At 42.1% G+C, this 21,683-nt stretch overlaps 1 protein-coding gene across 1 annotated transcript; it reads left to right on the top strand.

Annotated features, from left to right (window-relative positions):
* Positions 1–8,265: 8,265 nt before the first annotated feature.
* Positions 8,266–8,907, top strand: LOC136833093 (uncharacterized). Its single transcript, XM_067094741.1, has 2 exons — positions 8,266–8,628; positions 8,755–8,907. The coding sequence occupies exons 1-2, from the start codon at positions 8,266–8,268 to the stop codon at positions 8,905–8,907; spliced, it is 516 nt and encodes a 171-aa protein (XP_066950842.1).
* Positions 8,908–21,683: the final 12,776 nt, after the last annotated feature.

Here is a 21,683-nt window from a genome sequence, read left to right on the forward strand (position 1 = left end):
AGAGTATGTTTGAAGATATTATACTCATTTACTTTGTTGGGAATGGTGCTTTATATTATTGATACCTTTTATATTGAAGGTCCCTATTGTTATTGTTTTATGCGCTGCCATCTTGCGGCGAGTCTTGTAAATAGAGTTGAGAAAAAAAGACTCACAGGGAAGGCATGAGTTTAAGTTGATCCTGGCATTTCTACTTATATTTGCCAAATGGTGGACGTAAACGCAACAGGTTATGGGCCTAGGAGCCACCTGATGTACAATGCGATGCAGATAAGTATGAGATGTGGGAAGAGAGGTTTAAAAGCCATTTAGTGAGATTAAAACTCGACAATGTGATCGAGGCAGACAGCCCAGATACAGCGAAGAACAAGCAAGTTTATGAGGAGCTGGTACAATTTTTGGATGAAACAAGTTTCTCCCTCGTGATGCGTGATGCCAAGTATAATGATAAGAAAGCCTTAGAAATACTTCATAGTAATTTTATTGGTACATGTAAGTCTAGAATAATAAAATTGTATAAAGAATTAATTAATCTGAGGATGAAAGAAGATGAAAGTGCCACTGATTATTTGATCAGGGCAGAGACATTGTTGACTTACTTGAAAGAAGCCAAAAAGGATATTGATGATGAATTACTTGTATCTATAGTATTGAATGGATTACCCTACAGTTACCATACATTCTCTACTGTGGTAGATCAGAGAGAAGTAGGATGGAATTTTCCTGAGTTCGAGAGGCATTTGACAGACTATGAAGAAACCCTGAAGGGCTATTAGAGGAAGACAAAAGAAGCCAATAAGACAAATGAAGATAATGATCATGCAGTGATGAAGACAGTAATGCAAAGAAATTCCTTTAAGTGTTTTAATTGTGGCAAAGAAGGCCACAGGTCATTTCATTGTCGAAGTGAAAGAAACAAGAAGCCTAACCGTTGGTGTGAAAAATGTAAATCTAATACACATGATACAAATTATTGTAAGAAGAAAAATCATGTGAAAACAGTGAGAAAAGATAATGATGATTCAAGTGATGAAAATAATGGAAATGGTCATAATTATCTTTTTAGAGCTAGTGAATCTAGTTCAATGAATGAAGGTTTACTGGTTGATTGTGGTGCAACTGCACATATTATTTTTGAGAAATCTAAGTTTGTAAAATTTGATGAAGATTTTAATCCTAAGGATCAAGCTATTGAATTTGCAGATGGCAGTAGTACCACAGGTATTGTTTTAGGTAAAGGTAATGCTGTTGTAAATTTACGTGATTCAAAGGGTAATGTACAAAGAGTTACTTTAAGCGATGCCTTGTACATTCCATCATACAGACAGAATATATTTTCTGTTAAGGCAGCTACATGCTCCAGATGGTTGTAAGTTCAATATTGAGACAAAAAATAAATTGTATTTTTTGTATAATGTAGGTTTAAGAAATGGCATGCATGCTTTAGAAAAATGGCATAAGATTTTTGGCCATTGTAATGTGCAAGATGTATTGAAACTGGAAAATGTTGTTGAAGGTATGAATATTTCCCGTAAAGATAATTTTAGTTGTGAAGTCTGTACAATGGGTAAGATGACTCAGTACAGAAATAGGAAACCTGACAGGAGAGCCACTAAAAAGCTTGAATTAGTTCACTGTGATTTAATGGGTAAAATTGACCCAATAGCTAAAGACGGTTTTAAATATGTAATTTCATTTGTTGATGATTTTTCTGGTATTATTAAGGTATATTTGCTTAAAAATAAGAATGATGCTGCAAGAATTACAGAGAGATTTTTGGTTGATTGTGCGCCATATGGTTCAGTGAAGCGAATGAGGACAGATAATGGAACAGAATTTACTTCTGAAGAGTTTCGAGCCCTCATGAGGAAGAACTGTATCAGGCAATAATTTTCAGCGCCTTACTCTCCACATCAGAATGCTACTGTGGAACGCTCCTGGAGAACAATCTTCGACATGTCGAGATGTTTATTGTTGGAAAGCAAGTTACCTAAGAAATTATGGACCTATGTTGTGAAGATGACGGCATACATCCGGAACAGGTGCTACAATCCAAGGACGAAGAAGATGCCATTTGAAGTGATGACTGGACAAAAGCCAAATGCTATGCTTATGAGCAGGACAAGAAGAAATTACATGCACGTTCTAGAAGAAGAATTTTTGTAGGCCATGATACAGAGAGTCCAGCCTATTTCGTGTACTTCCCAGAGCAAGATGATGTGAAGAGGGTGAGATGTGTGAAGTTTAATGAAGAATTTCCAAAAGAAGGTGTACAGCAAGAATATGTAGAAGAATATGTAAATCCTTATCCAGCATATAAAGACAGGGAGACGTCCAAGGATAAGAATAAAGATGAAGAAAGAGGAAACTTTCAAGATGAAGATGAGAATGAACAAGATAAAAAGAAGATAAAAAGGAGCAAGAAGAGAGAAGATTGTAAGAGGTGCAAAATAATGAGCAGGTGGACAAGTACTGCTGGTTTATTGGGAAAGCAGGTCGCCTTATAAAGCGGCGTGCGGACGTCATACAATAGGTTACAGGTGACCCGAGATCAATTGTTCTCGATGTGACACAGGACAGGTAAATACAAATGACATGAAAAGTAAAATTACAAGAACTGACACAACAATGTTCTGACACATGTACAACGAAAACAGGCATAAATAAATCAGTAATAGATACATATTTACATAGATAAAAACGTGGCTATTTAGCGTGACCTAGGCTTGTGGGAAAGGCACCGCAGAAAACGGGCGGTTCACCACAGAAAACCTGTTGAGCAGGGACTTTACAATATTCCCAACCCCCACCAAGACGTAGGTAACGTCTGATCAAACTAGGTATCTGCTGGGCCGCCGGAGAGTGCTGCGGCTCTGCAAAGTCAGGTGGGGTGAGCGGGAGTGGCTGTCTGTGGCGCTGCCTGGATGCTTCCTGGGGCAGCCACGTGACTTCCTTTCGGGTTGGGCTGGCTGCGGGGGCGACAGTGCCTGCGGAGGGTGCTGCGTGGTGTCATCAACATCTCCCTCCAACAGGGTGGGCTTGAGGCGGTCTACAGACACCCAGTCGTCCTTCCCATTATGGCCAACCGGAATGCTTTGGCGTTTCTCTCCAGCACGCGGAAGGGCCCCTTGTAGGCCCTGGTTAAGGGTGGGCGGACGGCGTCGTTGCTGACGAAGACGTGGGTGGTGGAGGACAGGCCGGGAGGTGTGAAAGGTGACATCCTATCGGTATACTTCCGCTGGCAGGGGGCGAACTTCCCGACTGTGTCACGGAGCCTTTGGACTATCATGTTGTGGTGATCCCCCATGATGAGTTCGCCCGGGACTACGAGGGGCTCCCCGTAGAGTTTTTTTGCTGCAGATGGGTCGCCATTGGCTCTGGGCACTGTCCTCAGCCCGAGGAGGACCTAAGGCAGCTGGTACTTCCAATCCTCGGCGGTGCAGCAGGCCATGAGGGATGCTTTCAGGGACCTGTGGAATCTCCCCACCAATCTGTTGGCCATGGGGTTGTAGGCGGTGGTGCTGTAGTGAGAGGTCCCCAGCAGGCGTGCCAGGGTGGACCACAGCTCGGACAGGAAGGCAGGACCACTGTCGGTGGTTATATGGTCCGGGACACTGAACCGGCTGATCCAGCTGGAGAGGAGGACCTCGGTGCATGCACTGGAGGTGGCTTCCTGCATGGGCGTCGCTTCAGGCCACTTGGTGGAGTGGTCGACGATCATCAGGAGATATCTGGCCCCGCCTGATGGGGGAAGGGGGCCTACCATGTCTACATGGATGTGTCCGAACCGTCTCCCTGACTCAGTGTGCCGCCCCACCTTGCTGGTCTGGCACCGGATGCACTCTCTCTCCCAGGTCGTCGCGTCCTTCCGTATACCATGCCAGACGAACTTCTCTGCCAACAGCTTGGCCGTCGTCCTGCCGGAGGGGTGGGACAGCCCATGGATAACGTCGAACACCAGACGGCGGCGGGAGGCGGGTACCAGTATGCTTACGTCGCACAGAAGTGTTGGCCCCCCAGGAGCGAGGGGCACATCCTTCCACCTGAGCGATGTGATGGCGGTGCGGTAAGCTGGAATCTCTGGGTCGGTGGTCTGCTCCTGGGTGAGCTCCCTGTAGTTGATCCCGAGCTGCACCGCATTGAGCTCAATCCTGGAGAGGGCATCTGCTACAGGGTTCTTCCTGCCGGTGAAGTATTTGATTGTGCAGGTGAACTCCGCGATGGCTGCAAGATGCCGCTGCTACCTGGAACACCATGTGTCCTCCTGCTTTGTGAAGGGCATACCCTCCAGGAGGAACGTGAAATGACGTACCGCCCGACACATTGTGCACAGTTCCCTGTCGAAGGTGCTGTCGCGGGACTCTGTGTAGCTAAACTTCCTGCTGAAGAAGGCAATGGGCTGGGGTGCTCCGGCGACGACCTGCTCCAGGACGGCCCCACAGGCGACGTTGCTGGCATCCATCGTCAGCTGGAGAGGGGGTGTTGGGGTCCTGGTGGGCCAAGGCGGTTGCCTTGGCGAGGGTGGCCTTCATCAGGGAGAAGGCCTGCTATTGGTCAGGTCCCCTCACTAAGGCCTTCGGGCGGCCCTTCAGGATCTCCGTCAGGGGGGCCATGGTGTGCGCGACCCCGGGGACGAACCTCCTGTAGTAGTCGACCATCCCAAGGAATTCTTGTACGGCCTTGACAGAGGTAGGGGTGGGAAACTTGGTAAAGGCTGCAACCTTCGATGCGAGTGGACGGACGCCTACCCGGGATATCTCGTGGCCCAGGAAGTCGACTCTTTCGACGCCGAAGGTGCATTTATCGAACCTGATGACAAGGCCGTTCTCCTGCAGACGCTGCAGGACCTTCCTGATGTGTCGCAGGTGTTCTTTGTGGGATCTGGAAAATATCATAATGTCATCTACATAACAGACGCAGAAGTTCAGGTCCCCCAGGATGCTGTCCATCAGTCTCTGGAAGGTTGCCCTCACGTTCCTCAGGCCGAAGGTGGAGAAGGCGAAGATGTAGGACCCGAAGGGTGTGATGATGGCGGTTTTGGGGATGTCCTCTGGAACTACTGGTACCTGAAAGTAGGACTTCAAAAGGTCTAATTTAGAAAATATTTTGGCCCCATGAAAAGAGGCCGTGATATCCTGCATGTTTGGAAGGGGGTAATGATCTGGTTCAGTTGCGAGGTTGAGCCGCCTGTAGTTGCCGCAGGGTCTCCAGGAGCCGTCCGGTTTCTGCACCATATGGAGGGGAGGGGCCCATGGGCTGGAGGCCTTCCTGCATATGCCCATACGCTCCATCTCAGCGAAAGCGTCCTTGGCCTCCTGAAGGTGCCGAGGGGGGAGCCTCCGGAACTTTGCATGCGTTGGGGGCCGTTTGTTTTAATGTGGTGGTAGATTCCGTGCTTTGCAGGGACCCGGGCACCTGACGTAGTTCGGGCTTGAAGATGTCGGGAAACTCCTTCAGCAGCTGGGTGTACTGGTGCAGGGCGACGGAGAAGATGGTGGGCGCACTGGGACCCGTTGCCAGGGGGAGGGACTGGCAGAAGTTGGTGTCCAACAGGCGCTTGCGACCGACGTCGACTGCCAGGCCGAAGTGGGCGAGGAAGTCCGCACCCAGGAGTGGGGTCCTCACGTCTGCAACTATGAAGTTCCAACTGTACCTCTGGCCAAGGATGGAGATTGACAGGAGCTTGGTGCTGTAGGAGAGGATGGGGGACCTGTTGGTGGCCGTCAGGGAGGCAGCCAGGCCCGGTGGGTGTTTGTGGTCCTCTCTAGATGGCAGGAACACTGATCGTACAGCTCCAGTGTCGACCAGCATCATCTGCCGGAGATGGTGTCATGGACGTAAAACCCTACTGGTTTTGGGCTCATGGGTTCCTCTGCTGCCACAGCGGCCTGTGCTGTTGGTCGCCGCCTCCCCCGTTTTTTGGATGGGCGAAGGAGCAGGGGGTGTTGACAGTCCAGGCGCCCTTGCCGTACCTCTGGTGGTAGTAGCAAGGCCCTGGTTGTTGGTTCTTGTGGTGGTAGGTTGGCCGCCTCCTGGTGATGGCGCTTATCTCCTCCTCCGCGCTTTCCTCCTGCTGGAGGGAGTTGATGGGGTGTGCAGGTGTGGGTGCCCGCTTCGCTGCCCTCTTGGAGTCTGTGAACTGCTGCGCCGTCTCGATCAGGTTGTCGAGCGGCACTGTATAAGACTCGAGGATCTGGGTCCAAACCTCCGGGAGGAGCTGACGTAGGAAGATTTCCCTTGACAGGCTTATCTCCAACTGCCTGCCGCTGGCATCCGTCCCGGGCAGGATGAGGAGGTCCTGGATCACACTCCAAGTCTCCCAGAGGTTCTGGTCGTGTCGAGGGTTGTTTACGAGGTCAAGGGCGCAGGCGGCCCTCTCAGAGACTGGCAGAGAGCAGGTCTCGACGGGCGAAGTCTTCAGCTTTTTGTAGGTGACGGAACCTGCGGCAGACACCCACGGGGTGAGCTTCCTGTAGGCCTTTTTGGGGAGGGCGTTGATCACAGCATCTGCCTGCAGCACCTTGTCGGTGAGTCCTGCCAGCCTGAACTGCCCCTCGGCCCTGTAGAGCCATGATGACGGGTTGCCGTGTGTGAAGGGTGGCAGCTTTATGGTGAGGGTGGGCCTTGTTTGGTCCATCAGGGTGGGCAGCATGCGGGGAGCGGGTAGTGGCGTGGAGGAGCGTGTGAGCCTCAGCATGGGGGAGGGAACGGGCGGGTTGTGCACGAGGGAGATATCTGAGTCTGCGAAGTTTGCGGTTATGTGTATGTGGGAGGGAATGTCTGTGAGTGGGTTATACTCGCGTCAATATGCGCATGGGACCGCGCCGTGTGGGTCCGCTAATGATGCTGGTGATCTGCCGACGAGAGTTGGCACACCCGAACGCTTTGTTAGAGTGCCGTATTTAGGCCGTTAGGGGCGTGGGGTAGTTCATGAAGCCAAGACTAGGTCGCCATATGAGTCCGCTTATGGCTTTGGGAACCACTCTGGGAGGTCACCACTATAAGAGGTGCAAAATAATGAGCAGGTGGACAAGTACTGCTGGTTTATTGGGAAAGCAGGTTGCCTTATAAAACGGCATGCGGACATCATACAAAGGCATACATTAGGATACAGGTGACACGAGGTCAATTGTTCTCGATGTGACACAGGACAGGTAAATACAAATGACATGAAAAGTAAAATTACAAGAACTGACACAATAATCTTCTGACACATGTATAACGAAAACAGGCATAAATAAATCGGTAATAGATACGTATTTACATAGAAAAAAGGGCTATTTAGCGTGACCTAGGCTTGTGGGAAAGGCACAGCAGAAAACGGGAGGTTCACCACAGAAAACCCATTTAGCGGGGACTTTACAAGATATCCACAGAGGCAACGAAATATGCCCAAGCATTTAGAAGACTATGAGTTGGATGGATTACAAGAAAGATTACTACAATGTTCCATTGATTATTGCTACCGTGTTGCTGACGTTCCAACTACATACACAAAAGCTCTCGAATCTCCAGAATCGCATTATTGGAAGGAGGCTATGGAAGAGGAAATGAGAGCCTTGGAAGAAAATGACACTTTCAAGTTGACAAGACTTCCTGAAGGACGGACAGTTGTTGGAGGAAGATGGGTGTGCAGTGAAGCATGAACCAAACAACACAGAGAGGTTTAAGCAAGATACGTGGCAAAAGGATATTCCCAAGTGAAAGGCGTGGATTATGAAGAGATTTTCTCACCAACCACACGCCATACTACAATAAGGATGATGATGCAAGTAGCAGTGCAAGAAGATATGGAAGTTCATCAAATGGATGTGAAAATTGCCTATTTAAATGCTGATATAGACTGTGAAATATATCTTGAACAACCAGAAGGGTTCAAGAAAACAAATGTAAAAGGTGAACACTTAGTTTACAAATTGAACAAATCTTTGTATGGACTAAAACAAAGTGGAAGAAATTGGAATAATCTGTTACATAGATTTCTTGTTAGTCATAAGTTTAAGCAATCTGCTGCTGATGCATGTTTTTATACAAAGTATGAAGGCAATGATATAACTATGATATTGGTATGGGTTGATGATTTAATAATTGCTGCTAATAATGGTAATGTACTCCATGTCTTAAAGGAATCTCTCAAAAATAAGTTTAAGATGAAAGATATTGGGAGAATCTCATATTTTTTAGGAACTGAATTTATTATTGACTCGGGGGACTATTGTTATGAACCAAAGGAAATTTTGTGAGAAAATTCTTGAGAAATTCAGAATGAATGACTGTAACCCCAAAGCAATCCCTTGTGATTTAAGCATAAACAAGTTAATTTCTAGTGATTCCAAAGAATTAGCTAACCCTAAATTGTATAGGGAGATTGTTGGTAGTTTAATCTACATTATTACTGGTACTAGACCTGCTTTGAGTTATGTTGTTACTAAGTTGTCCCAATATATGTCTAACCCTACTCTAGCACATTTAAGTTTAGCAAGGCATGTTTTGAAGTATTTGAAGGGTACTTTGAATCATTGTTTAACTTTTAAGAAGTCAGATGACCCATTATGTTTAGTTGGTTACTGTGATTCAGATTGGGGTGCATCTGAGGATAGAAGAAGTATTACAGGATATTGTTTTAAGGTATGTGAAGGTGGACCACTAATTTCATGAAAGTCAAAGAAACAAAAGGTAGTATCTTTGTCCAATTGTGAAGCTGAATATGTAGCTATAAACCATGCTATGCAGGAAGGAAATTTTTTGAGACAGTTATATGCTGATGTGATAAATTGTAATCGTGAAACTATTGTTCTGAATGTTGACAATAAGGGAGATATTGCATTAGCTAAGAATCCTGTCCACCACCAAAGATCTAAGCATATTGATATTAAGCATCATTTTATTTATAAGATCTCAAATTGAAAGTAAAATTGTAGATCTTGTTTATGTGTCTTCAGATGAAAATATTGCTGATATGTTTACAAAGGCTATGTCTAAGTAAAAGTTAAAGAAATTTGCCATTATTAGAGGCGAATTAATTAAAGTTTAAGGGGGGATGTTGAGCTGTAAACTCAAATTAATTATTTTACTTGAAGAGTATGTTTGAAGATATACTCATTTACTTTGTTGGGAATGGTGCTTTATATTATTGATACCTTTTACATTGAAGGTCCCTGTTGTTATTGTTTTATGCACTGCCATCTTGTGGCGAGTCTTGTAAATAGAGTTGAGAAAAAAAGACTCACAGGGAAGGCATGAGTTTAAGTTGATCCTGGCATTTCTACTTATATTTGCCAAAATGGTGGACGTAAACGCAACAACATCTAAATTATCATTTAATACTAGTACAAGTGTACTAGTATTATATGTGGTTCGGATTCCACAATAAGCTGTAGGTCTCGTTACTAGGTAACCAATTGGTTCTTAGCCACGTAAAATAAATCTAATCCTTCGGGCCAGCCCTAGGAGAGCTGTTAATCAGCTCAGTGGTCTGGTTAAACTAAGATATACTTAGTTCAAGGATACTTAGATTAGAATAAACAAGAAATAAATGCACCTGACAGAGACAGCTATGAAAGGTTTTCAGTAGTCCAGCCTATTGTCCATCTCTTTACAACATCAATTTAGAGATGTTCGTTTTAAAGAAAACAAATGTTGCTAGTTTCTATTATAATAAACCCACAAATGTTGCTAGTTTCTATTATAATAAACCCACAAATGTTGCTAGTTTCTATTATAATAAACCCAGAAGGACCGTGTGCTATTTTTTTTTAAATTAAAGAAAGTGCACATCCCATTAAAACATTTGAAAGGTGTTCAGCAGCTTCAAGAACAACTAGCTGTAAGTTTTCGTTGTGAGCTTCCAGTTACTTATATTTTGTTTGGTGTCAAAAAAAAACTACGATTCCTGGTAGCAGAGAGAATTATTACAAAAGACTTATGGATCTAACAGTTTTATTGTATATAAAAATGTCAGTCACTGATTTTTCCTCGGCTCCGTATTTCGTGCGTTATACCAGTGCAAGATGTTGAAATGGCTTAAAAATAAACAGTTGAAATTAAAACTTAACGGTTACTGTAGGTTAATCCTTCAAGTTGAAATTATGGCTAGCTTATATAGTTTCATTTCATATTCCCGCAGGGGGTAGTGCTGTCGGAGCATCTCACATGGTTCACTGCAAGCATTAACTAAAGGTTGTTTGCATCGTCCCTTCGGCTCCTTGTAGCAACCACTTTTTAGCCCCTTACTTTGACTCCATCCTTGCTTCTTTTCTTCCATCGTGCTTTCCAACCACTCAAGCTACCTCTTTTCCCAGTCTTAGGCTCTGAATGGTTTAAAGTGCTTGACTTTATAGCCTAACATCCATAATTCAATCAGTTATTTCATATCGCTGTGTTATATACTGCATGGCATTACCAGTGCATTACCTGGGAGCTTTTGTTTTCTATGGTGAAGACTTACAGACGAGGTGTACGAAGATGTGATTTGCTCCTTATGCTTCTTTAAGCACTCAAATAAAATCAATCATCTTCCCTAACCTTGATTGCATTTATTCCTCTGATTACTTGGGTTAAATTTGTTCACATCGTTGCCCTTTGATTGACTGATAAGATGATTGTAATAGAACATATCTAAAACCTTGGCTTTGAAAGTCGACGTAGACACAAAGTCGGTTCCATTTTTAAGGTTTGATTTTTATTTGGAATTTTATCTTCATTCTGTAGGTTTGATAATGTCAATTGTTTGTCGAAACTGATACCAATAGAACGTAAGATAATGTTTATTTGTGCTTTTATTCACACACACACACACACACATATATATATATATATATATATATATATATATATATATATATAATAACCATCAATAAGGGGTAGAGGACACACACACAGATGTACAAACTGTCCTTATTCCAACGTTTCGTAATTATCCATTTAATTACACCATCAGGGCTGTTAAAATGAAACATAAAATTTCTTATAAAATTGTAAAAACTAAAAATTAAGAATTTAAAAATTAAGAATTTTAAAAAGGTAAAAAATATTCTTAACAAATTTAAGAAGTACATACAGCATTAAAATTAAGGGAATAAACACAATTTGGAAGACCTTTACATTAGACTGAAAAATGATAGAAATTCAGTAAACTAAAAATGAAAATAACAGCGAACAGAGTAATAGAACAAAAGGTTAAACGACACCTAGAGGAGCGACAGCGTCAAACTAAACACATAAATGGAAACAACACAAGTAAACAAATACAGAGGGGAGGAAATGAGTGTTTAAGGACGGAACAAGTTGTTTAATCAAAGTGATTCTAAAATAACAAGATCTTGGGGGTTTGTACATCTGTGTGTGCCTGATGGTTATTAATATGGATTGACTCTGACTCCTTACACTAAGCTATATATATATATATATATATATATATATATATATATATATATATATATATATATATATATATATATATATATATATATATATATAATGTTAAACTGTCCGGGTTCGAGGACCATCTTTATTGAGGTGTATCTGTTTTAAGAACAGAATCAAACATCTCACTTTTCTTGAGATGTCTCTGGTAGCCGTGGCTCTTTCCTTGGGTCAGTAGATCCCTTCTCCTTCGTCATAAGACTCTCACTAAACCTATCCTTACACAAAGGCCTACTGAAGTGAGACACTGATATACAAAACTAGACTTTACTGACAAATTTAATGAAAGTAATTCAGCAAAAGCTACGGTCATGAAATGGAGTGATTCACACCCCTTATCATTGGAAAACCTAACTAGAGGAAATGCCATTTCACAAGCAAGTAGAATAATAATTCTATGCCCAGCAATACTAGTCAATGCTAGTGAACAACACCCTGATCATCAAACAAAGTAATAAGGTCATACAGACCACAATAAATGTCATATCGTATGTAAGAGTAAAAACACCACTTCCAAATATTTGTCCCTCCCAGGGAGGACGATGTTCGAATTCCTGTAGAAAGAAATACATATCATTATATTAAAACCTGAAAGGAATGTACATATTCAAGACAGAAAAAATGCACAAATGGACAATTTCATTATGTAGACATCGTTCGGGTTCACTGCTTCTCAACCGGGGGTTTTCCCCTCTAAAGTCTGGAAAAGGTATCAATGTCATTGGATGTTCTTACTCACGTTCTATGGCCGTAAATAACGTATCTTCATACTGATGGTTTCTTTAAACACTACACCAGGCTAAACACACACATGATCCACTCAAGATTGAGGCTGTCTCCCCCGTGAGAGCCACTGTTCCTCTCATAAGTAGCTCATGGGGTATCGCACACGCACATACCCTACTGGAAATCTGGGCACTTCTGGTGCATTAGTTCAACGTTCTGTCATGTTGTTTCCATGTGCCAGGACCATGATCAAATCGTTCTCTGCATCTGCCTAAGCAAATTCCAATGTCAGCACATATGCACCTGCCGTGAGAGCCACTGACAGGTCATTACATATCTCGCTGCTGTCCAACAAGAACCCAGACTTAATAGGAGCTTGGACCACCTACTCCTGGACGTCCTCATCCAGATACCATAACTGTCAAATCAAAAGTTCAGTAAGGGCCAACTCCAAAATCATAGCAAACTGTCTGCACTAGATATGAAAATTATATGTCTCATAACACAGATGTTATTCCAATACAGTTCGTTTATGGAACGCAACCATTTGAAATCTTGCATTCTTGGTGATCCAACTACGCTGAACGGCCTGCGACTGTGCAAGCTCATGATAAATGCGGCACCCACGAATCCTTTTGCCAAACCAATATCTCCAGCAAAGACGGCAGTTTGTAGACATCCTGCCCGACATCTCTCCCAAAACCCCGGATCTTCTTATAAAAGTGCGGGCGCTGCTACTGAACAGCTCATATCTAACTTGCATCAGTTGAGCTCATAAGAAGACATTCTGTAAAGCTGCTGCAAAGAGTGGTGTCTTACATGATGGAGTCATATCAACAATCAACTCAAAAGGTAACTAGTCTACTCACTATGCCATATTATTACTGAATTATTAAAACTACTAGAGCAAAGGTCTAAGATAAAAATGTGAAACAATTCCAAATTGTTAACTGGAATTTCACAATCACCCACTATCAGGTACCCTAACTCTAAGATACTATTCATAAATTCTTCCCAGTAAAAATTACCCGAGAAACCTACCAATATACTGAATTCATTAAAGGCAATCCTAAACATCTGAGAGGTAACATATCTTGTAAAGTCATCAAGAAGTTTTACCCTGGTTAGCAAATACTGTCAAAACCTGCTCAATTCTCAGCATAATTGACATACTGGCACTTGCTCCTATGATCATAACTACAATTACTTTCACGCCAGATAACCCACAATTAATCAATCAATCATCCCACTGGCAGCCCTCTTACTCTCTAAAGAGAACTGAAAAATTTTAAATATGAAAGTCATATTAAGTCTTCTAACCCTATCCTAAAGCCTAACTGATTTACCCAAACCTGTAACAGATCAGACAAATTCTGTCCGATATACTAATTACCCCCTCCAAAAAAAAAAAAACCTAAGTAACAAAACTTTATTCTGTAACTCTGTATTCAAAGATATTGCGTCAGATGACAACTCTACATCATAATATTCTTACATAATAACACACGGGCATAACCCACTACAGAAATTAGCACATATCTGATTCCCAGTCATGCGACTGCGAACCATTAACCCAAAACAACAAATTACTAACACCTAACTACCCAGATGTGATCCATAAAAAAAAATAAAAAATTCATATATCTATGAAACTCTATGGTATTTTGCACTTAATTTTAACTAAGTATTGCAACACATAAGAGCAAAAACTGAACTCGAACAATTAAACATTTGTATAACTCTATGTATGGACTAACGTCCTCCCCCGTTAACAAAAAACTACAAGTTACGCCCACTTACAACCCATTACAAAAAAAAAAAACGAAAGAGAAAACAGAGAGAAAAAAAAACAGATTATCATAACCACAATACATGCTTAGGAATTAACCCATACGATTCCCATTGCCTGTCTTTTTTTAATTTTAGATATACTGTATGTGTCAGCCGAGACACACCCGTGCTCTCATCTAGAACAACAAATCTATTCCCCTTGTTTGCTTCTACAACGCGGAAAGGACCTTCAAATTTAGGACCCAGCTTTCAACTGATTCTGACATTTGTCTCCACAAACCCTATCTCAACAGCCACTTCTAACTCCTATCTGGCTTTGCATCGCTCGTATCTACCATATCTCATGTTTCCATTTCAAGATTCTTAGCAAGATGTGCATATCTTTCTTTTGCGGTGCATACAAGCGATTTGACTGTTTCCTCACCCGATGGAATAGGCAACAAATCAAACGCACCCCGCGCTGGGTAACCAAATAGTGCCTCAGTGGGAGACATTGCAATGGTATCTTCCCATAGTGTTAATACTGTGTTGCACCGCTGGAAGATATCGATCCCAATTTGGATCCTTTACCTCCCCGGTCATCCGAGAGCTTCAATGACCTTCTGTTGCTCGTTCACACAGGCCATTCCTTCTGGTCTATAGGGAATAATAGTGACTTTCCGAATACCCATTACATCCGCAAGACATTGCAATGTTCTATTCACAGGTCCCGACCGTTATCTGTAATCAGAACCTCTGGGACCCCATTACGACAAATACACCCATTTAAGAATACTGCCACCTCTTCTGCTGTTTATGCTTCAATGGGGAAAATCTCTACGAACCTAGTTAACTAGTCAACAATCACCAACAGGTGCCTATGACCATGGTGGATTTGCAGAAATTGCTCAAAATATCCATGTGGACTCTTTGCTGTAAGGTCTGGTAGGAGTCCAGGAATGAACCCAATTTACAAAGAAACTACCCTGATGGCTTACATGCAATACAAACTGAACAACTTCTCACAAAGTCTTCTACCGAACTAAGCATATTCTTCCAAATGAATTGTCCCTGTACATTCTGATATGTCTTCTCAATTCCCAAATGCGGACTGCCAGACCTACTGTGAACAATTGCTAACACCGTAGGTACTAAACTCCCAGGAACAACTATTTGCGTCGTATCACCTCTATCCTCACTATTCACATCATCTAATCTTCCTAACTTAACAAATTACCCTCTAATTCAAGCCCTGCAAAAGGCAGCTTATAACCCTTCCTAACTAATTCCCCTCTAAGGAATGCTTATGCGCCTCCCAGAACCTCATCTTCATCTTGCTTCGCTTCTACTAAACTAATATCCCAATCTATGCTATCCCCGGATACATAACGTACATGAAGTACCATCTGCATCATGAAAACTTCTACTAAGAGGCATCTGCTGACATTCTGTCTACCCTCTATATACTTAAGCAGCATCAAATCCTGATTGTCAGATACCACCGAGCTCTTTTTGGGAAGATCCGGCTTATTAAAAGATCAACAATGGCTTATGATCCGTCGGAACCTCTACTTGATTGCCCATCAGTAACATTTTAAAGTGCATCAGACTAGACACTACGGCAAAGGCCTCTTTGTCTACTACCGACCATAACCGTTCCATACTACCTCGTGTCTTAAACTTCCTACTGTAAAATGCATTTGGATGGAGTCTTCCATCAGAAAACTTCTGCATAAGACATGCCCCTATACCATCATAACTTAGCGTCTGTTGCCAACGTGAAAGGACATTCCAAATCAAGAAACTCCAACACTGGGAGATTTACCAAGGCATCCTTAATTTTCTGAAAAGCTACTTGCTGTCCATCTCCCCATACAAACTGGACATCATCCCTCAGAGCATCTGTCAAGGGAGATGCAGAACAGAAAAAACCCTTCACAAATCTATGGAAAAATCCGGCCACATCCTAAAAAATAACAGACTTTTTGAGTCTTGGGAGTAAGGAAAAATCTAATTGCCTAACTTGATCATTATTCACTCTAACACCCTCTTTGGAAATGACATGACCTGAATATACTATCTGCCTCTTGAGAAAATTGCACTTAGGTAACTTTATTTTCAAACCCACTAATCTAAGCCTCCTAAAGACTTCCCTAAGAACTTCTAAATGTTCTTCTACTGAATCGTTAACCCAGCCAGCATGTCATTCATGTAAATAAACTTTTTTCCTTAACAAGCCATGCAAACTGTATTCATTACCCTAGTAAATGTCATCGGACTGCCTGTTAAACCAAACGGCACCTGCGTGAACTCATAATGCCCCTTCGGCAAAGAGAAGGCTGCGTACTTTTGACTCTCCTCGCTAAGCGGTACTAGTAAGTACCCTTGCATCAGATCAGTTGAGGAATAAATCCTCTTCCCCCCAATCTCTATAAATAAGTCTGGCAAACACGCCACAGGGTAGTGATCAGGAATGGTTCTCTCGTTCAACTTCCTAAAGTCTACACAAACTCGGACTGAACCATCCTTCTTAGGCACTGCCAACAATGGGAAATTAAAAGGTGAGGAACTGGGCCTAACAATGCCTTCTTCCTCCCACTTATTAACCTCTTGCTCTACCTGTTCCCTAATCTTAAAAGGAATCCTATATGAAGGAACAAAAATAGGCTTAGTTTCATCCTCTAAGTGAACCTTGTGTTCCAGCACATTTGTTAATCCTAACTCATCCCCTTTGAGTGCGACTATGTCCGCAGCCTCGGCCAGAACATCTTCTACACTGTCAGCATACTCTTTGTAATCAGCATTGGCTAACTGATCCCTAAAAACTTGCCTTCTAGCCTGTAACTCTTCTTCTGAAAAACTACAAAAATCCCCAACAATATTCACTGAATTATCTTCATCGACCCAGTTAACAAAGTCGATTGCATAAGTACCCCTCTGGTAATTGCGAACTGAATCATTGCAGTTTAGCAGTTCCACCCAAGTATACCCGGAACTCGTTACCCTATTTATAGAACCCATACTCAAAACCCCCTTCACCTTCTCGCTACCTTCATCTACACACATCTGTCTGGATTTATGCACTCCTTTCACTCGAACTTTCACCATCGCAACCATACCCGGACCAAGCACCACATCATCCGTCAAAACCCCCTTATAACACTTCTCATCCCCAACACATGTTCCTCATTCAACGGATCACAGTGTACACGATCCTTCGTCATCCACTACACTCGTATCCGTTCCTCATACAACACCAAACACCCAGTTACTCTTACAGTTATACCACAAACCCTCATATGAACCGAGATCTTTCGTCTCCGACATGCCTGATGACCCAGTAACAACGTATTCCCCAAAGCACTCCCCCGTAAAACCAAAAATGGTTGTCAAAGATCTACTCCCAAGAGATAAATCTGCATTTATGTATCCCAAAATCTGTAAACTGTTTGCTTGAACTGTCGCAAACAGCTTCCTTAGCAGGTCTCAAAGAGTGATTGGGAAACATCGATCTAAACAACTCATAATTCATCAGATTAATGGAGGCACTTGTATCTATAAAGGCTCCTACATTTATACCATGTATATAGACCCAATGACAACTGGCTTCAACCCTGAGGGCTCTCCTAGAAGTCTTATATCCCAAGAAACACTCATCCAGTTTTCCTTTACAACTGATCGGTCTTTAGATAATGTTTGCCAATCACAAGATCCCCTCGAAAAATCCGCGTGAGAGCACCGCCACCTGAGCTCTCAAAATTACAAATGCAGGCCTATCATTATAACCTACTGTCTCCGAGACAGGCGGAGCCGCCAAGGATGACCATAACTCTTACAGCTGCCACAATATTTAAATGGCAAAATCTCTTGATGTGTCCTGCATATTACAATTAAACAACGAACCTGTAGGATCGAGAACTCAAGCCAACCATCGATCTTGGCTATTCCAATTTCAACAAAATTCATGAACCACCAGACTGAATCTCCGTGTCCTACACAATGTAATGAGCATGATCAGTTCAGCAGGTTCTTAAATACAAAAAAAGTACAGGACTGGAATGACTGGCAGAAATTGAGGCAGACAAAGGGGGAAGGAGCTGAACAAAACGATAAAGTGACCTAAAACTAATTTATTATAATAAGATATATACATATTTACAAGTGAGTCAAGTTTGGAGCAAAAATAATAATCACATTACAAAAATCAATGAAACAGCCATCAAACGAGTCAGTTAAATAACACTGATGCAGCAAAATCAATCAAGGTTACTTCAAACACCATCAAAGTAAATTAGCAAACAGTAAACATTTAAATTGAAGTTAACAACACTTCAGCTACATCATAAACAAAACATCAGACAGCATAAACAATAAATGCACAAATAGCTCCAAACAATAAAATAAGTATACCGTTTAACTTCATAAATAACACAAATAATTAAGCAGCATAAATAAACGCAAATTACAAATTATTAAATAGCAATAATATAACAACCTGAAGAATAATTGCATTTGAACAAATCAACCTCATGCAGTACAACATCACGACAGACAATCAACACAGATGTCGACCCATCCAAAGGTCGAGGATGGGCATCCTTGAGCACTGCCGTACGCTCATCGAAAACAACCGCCCATGACGGCCAAAGGAACATCTCCGAAACAGACAGATGATCGGCAGAGTCAAGGCAACAGCAAGACTGCTGTCAAACAGGAACAACACTGCTCCACTGATGGACACGGTTCAGCCATCAACGTCATCCTCCAACTGCAGAGGGCCACAGGAAGCGAATACCTGCAGTTCAAAAATACTCGTAGAAGCTGCTATGCTGTCGAGAACCTGACTCACTGCTATTCCAAACCTGACTGACGATCTCGAGGACACCGAGACAGACGTCAACTCCTACAGAGTGCAAAGAAAACAAAAAAGTAAGGAGGCAACAACCCACCAAGGGAACAATCGGCAAACGATTGTCCCATCAAAAGTACTAAACCTTACAACAACCATAGGCTGATCTAAGGAATCTCTGGTACTCTTCCCTCTCCTCATTTTCAACTTTCTTCTTTGTAAATAAGTTACTAACTTATTCTTGGCTAATCCTAAATGCAAATTCTAAGCCTGAGAAAGGACCTTTGCAGAAAAAAGCCCAAGGCAAAATGATTTCCCCTGACAAATTCCCATACAACTGAAACCTAGAATGTTAATTCCTTTATAAAATCAATTCCCAAAGCTCAAAGAAAATCCAGTTGAGCCGATCAAATCCAAAATTAACGAAACCCACAATTAAATTAAAAAATTAATTAACCCCTTAATTAAATTCAAAATTAAGTAACCCTAAAATTAAATTCACAATTAAGTAAACCCATAAGAAAATTCACAATTAACTAACCCCATCATTAAATTAAACCCCAAAATTAAATTCAGAATTAACTAACCCCACAAATAAATCCAAAGTACGCATGAAAAAGTGCTGGCTAAATACAGCTGATTTACAAATAGTGGCTCAAAGAGTGACCTTGCATCTTTCAAGGCCAAACTACAAAAAAAAAAACAGTGGGAATCTTCCCAAAGAGAATGACCACTCTCATGTATAAGCGGAGCTCGAGCAGACGGATGAGAGAGAGAGAGAGAGAGAGAGAGAGAGAGAGAGAGAGAGAGAGAAAGAAAAAACACACAGAAAAAATATGCAGTGCACCTTAGTCTGCCTCTCTTGCCATGTGGACCAGATTGCTGAATAAGCTGTAACCCGCACCCACTTTGCATACACACATGTATGCCCAAAATAACCTGCGTCGTGTGTAATTATAAAAATAAGAAAAAAACAGTTAAAACTAAAAAAAATGTATACACACTTCGTAAATGTTTACACACAGTAATTCTACAAATGTCAATTAAAATACTGCCCAGTACCAAATTCCCAGAAATATAACCATAAAATATTCCCTTATTAAGCTAAACGCCAATACAAACTGTCGATTGCTGTATATAAAAAAACAAAGATATGAGACATGCCCACAATGCAAATGCCTGCACTAGACATGGCAGAGAAGGCAAGGCAGCTCTGCCCAAACTAATGATGTCACTGATACGTCACTCCAGGCGATGCTGTCACTGGCCATACCCCCAAAAAGTTGCAGTGTATTAGAAAATCAACAGCATTAAAACAACAATGAAAAGAAGATGTGATAACACTTACGTGTGTCTCTGTAACAACGTGTGAATATCACCAAAGACAGAGAGAGGGAGGAGAAAAAACACTTGCAATCTTCGCGTGTTTTAACACACACAAGCAACCAAGATACCGCAATTAATTCACGGTATATATCCACATATGCTAACCTCCCAATATGGATGCGCCCTATTCCTTACCCATAATAACGCCCTGTGCCGCGTTGCGTATTAAGCACACAGAGGAACGGCAGAAAAAGATGATCTCCATATATCGCCAGCAACATCTCAAACATGTGATGTCAAAATATTCTGAGATACCAATACTAGCATTAAACTACTAAAATATCTATTGGAAGAGTATCCTAACTATCTATTTATCTATCTATATATCTAACACCGCTGCCAACCACTGTTAAATGGCTTTAAAGGTTCAGTATCTTTGTGAGAATATATCTGTTTTAAGAACAGAATCACAAATCTCGTTTTTCTTGAGATGTCTCTGGTAGCCGTAGCTCTTTCCTTAGGTCAGCAGATCCCTTCTCCTTCATCACGGGCTCTCACTAAAATCATCTTACACAAGGCCTACTGAAATGAGATGCTGATATGCAAAACTGGGCACATTGACAAATTTAGTAGTAATTAATAAAAAGCTATAGTGTAAACTAGATGATTCACCTTATCTGCATTGAAAGCACCATTCAGAGGAAATACATTTTGCAGCAAGTAGAATAATGATTCTATGCCGTGTGCTGATAGACGCGCCGGGTCATCTTAAACAAAGTAGTATGTTAAGACCATGTAAGGAAGGTACTGAATGACATGCTGGCTGGGTGTTGTCTAGTTTATTGCTGGTTCCTTACTGATTTATGTGCAGAATCTTCACAGAAGTTATCAGCTGGTGAGAGCCGCAATGTAGTTACTACTCTCTGACAGATTTTGAAACGAGGATTAGGTTTCAAATCTATGTTTGGTGAAATGAACAAACAATGCAGCATTTGAACATAACAAACTATAGGATAGTGAAATACATATAGTGAAGAGCTACAGAATTCTACATGTGAACATTTACATGAGAAACTCGATACATTAAAGAATGTAATGCATGACGTGATTGATGCGAAATTGAAGAGACATCTGACATCTTCACAAACAGAAACATACATACAATTTGATACAGAAGATTCAGTCGAAAATTACAAATTTGCAATGGATAACTGCGCATAGCAATGGATAGTGGTGATATAAATGACAAACGTAATGGTTACCGAAATATATATAAAAAGTTGTATGGGAGAATTGTTCTGCAGGCCAGCTGTTCCATAAATGGCTGACTCAGGAAAACGAGCTTTGTTTGGTCTCTGGCGGACCACACACGTGGTCCTTACAGATACTCCCCCCTAGCAAGGCCCAACAGCTGAAAATCACCTTGCTGACAACGTCATAGCTGGGTGGGATGGGTTTGGCTTTTGGGTGGGCAGCAGCCTGAAGGATGACGATGGCAGATCCTTCAGTAGCCAGCTCGAGGATGACGTCCGGCAGGAGCTTGAGGACGGCAGCAGGCTGAAGGTGGCGTCAGTTGATCGCTGGTAGC

Source organism: Macrobrachium rosenbergii, chromosome 51 (genome assembly GCF_040412425.1).
Source record: "Macrobrachium rosenbergii isolate ZJJX-2024 chromosome 51, ASM4041242v1, whole genome shotgun sequence".
NCBI lineage: Eukaryota > Metazoa > Arthropoda > Malacostraca > Decapoda > Palaemonidae > Macrobrachium > Macrobrachium rosenbergii.

What these genes read in the sequence shown, in the direction of transcription:
- LOC136833093 (XM_067094741.1), top strand. Translation starts at nt 8,266, where the DNA reads ATGAATGACTGTAACCCCAAAGCAATCCCTTGTGATTTAAGCATAAAC. An exon ending in TTACAGGATATTGTTTTAAG is followed by an intron (nt 8,629 to 8,754) that starts GTATGTGAAGGT and finishes TTTTTGAGACAG; the next exon opens with TTATATGCTGATGTGATAAA.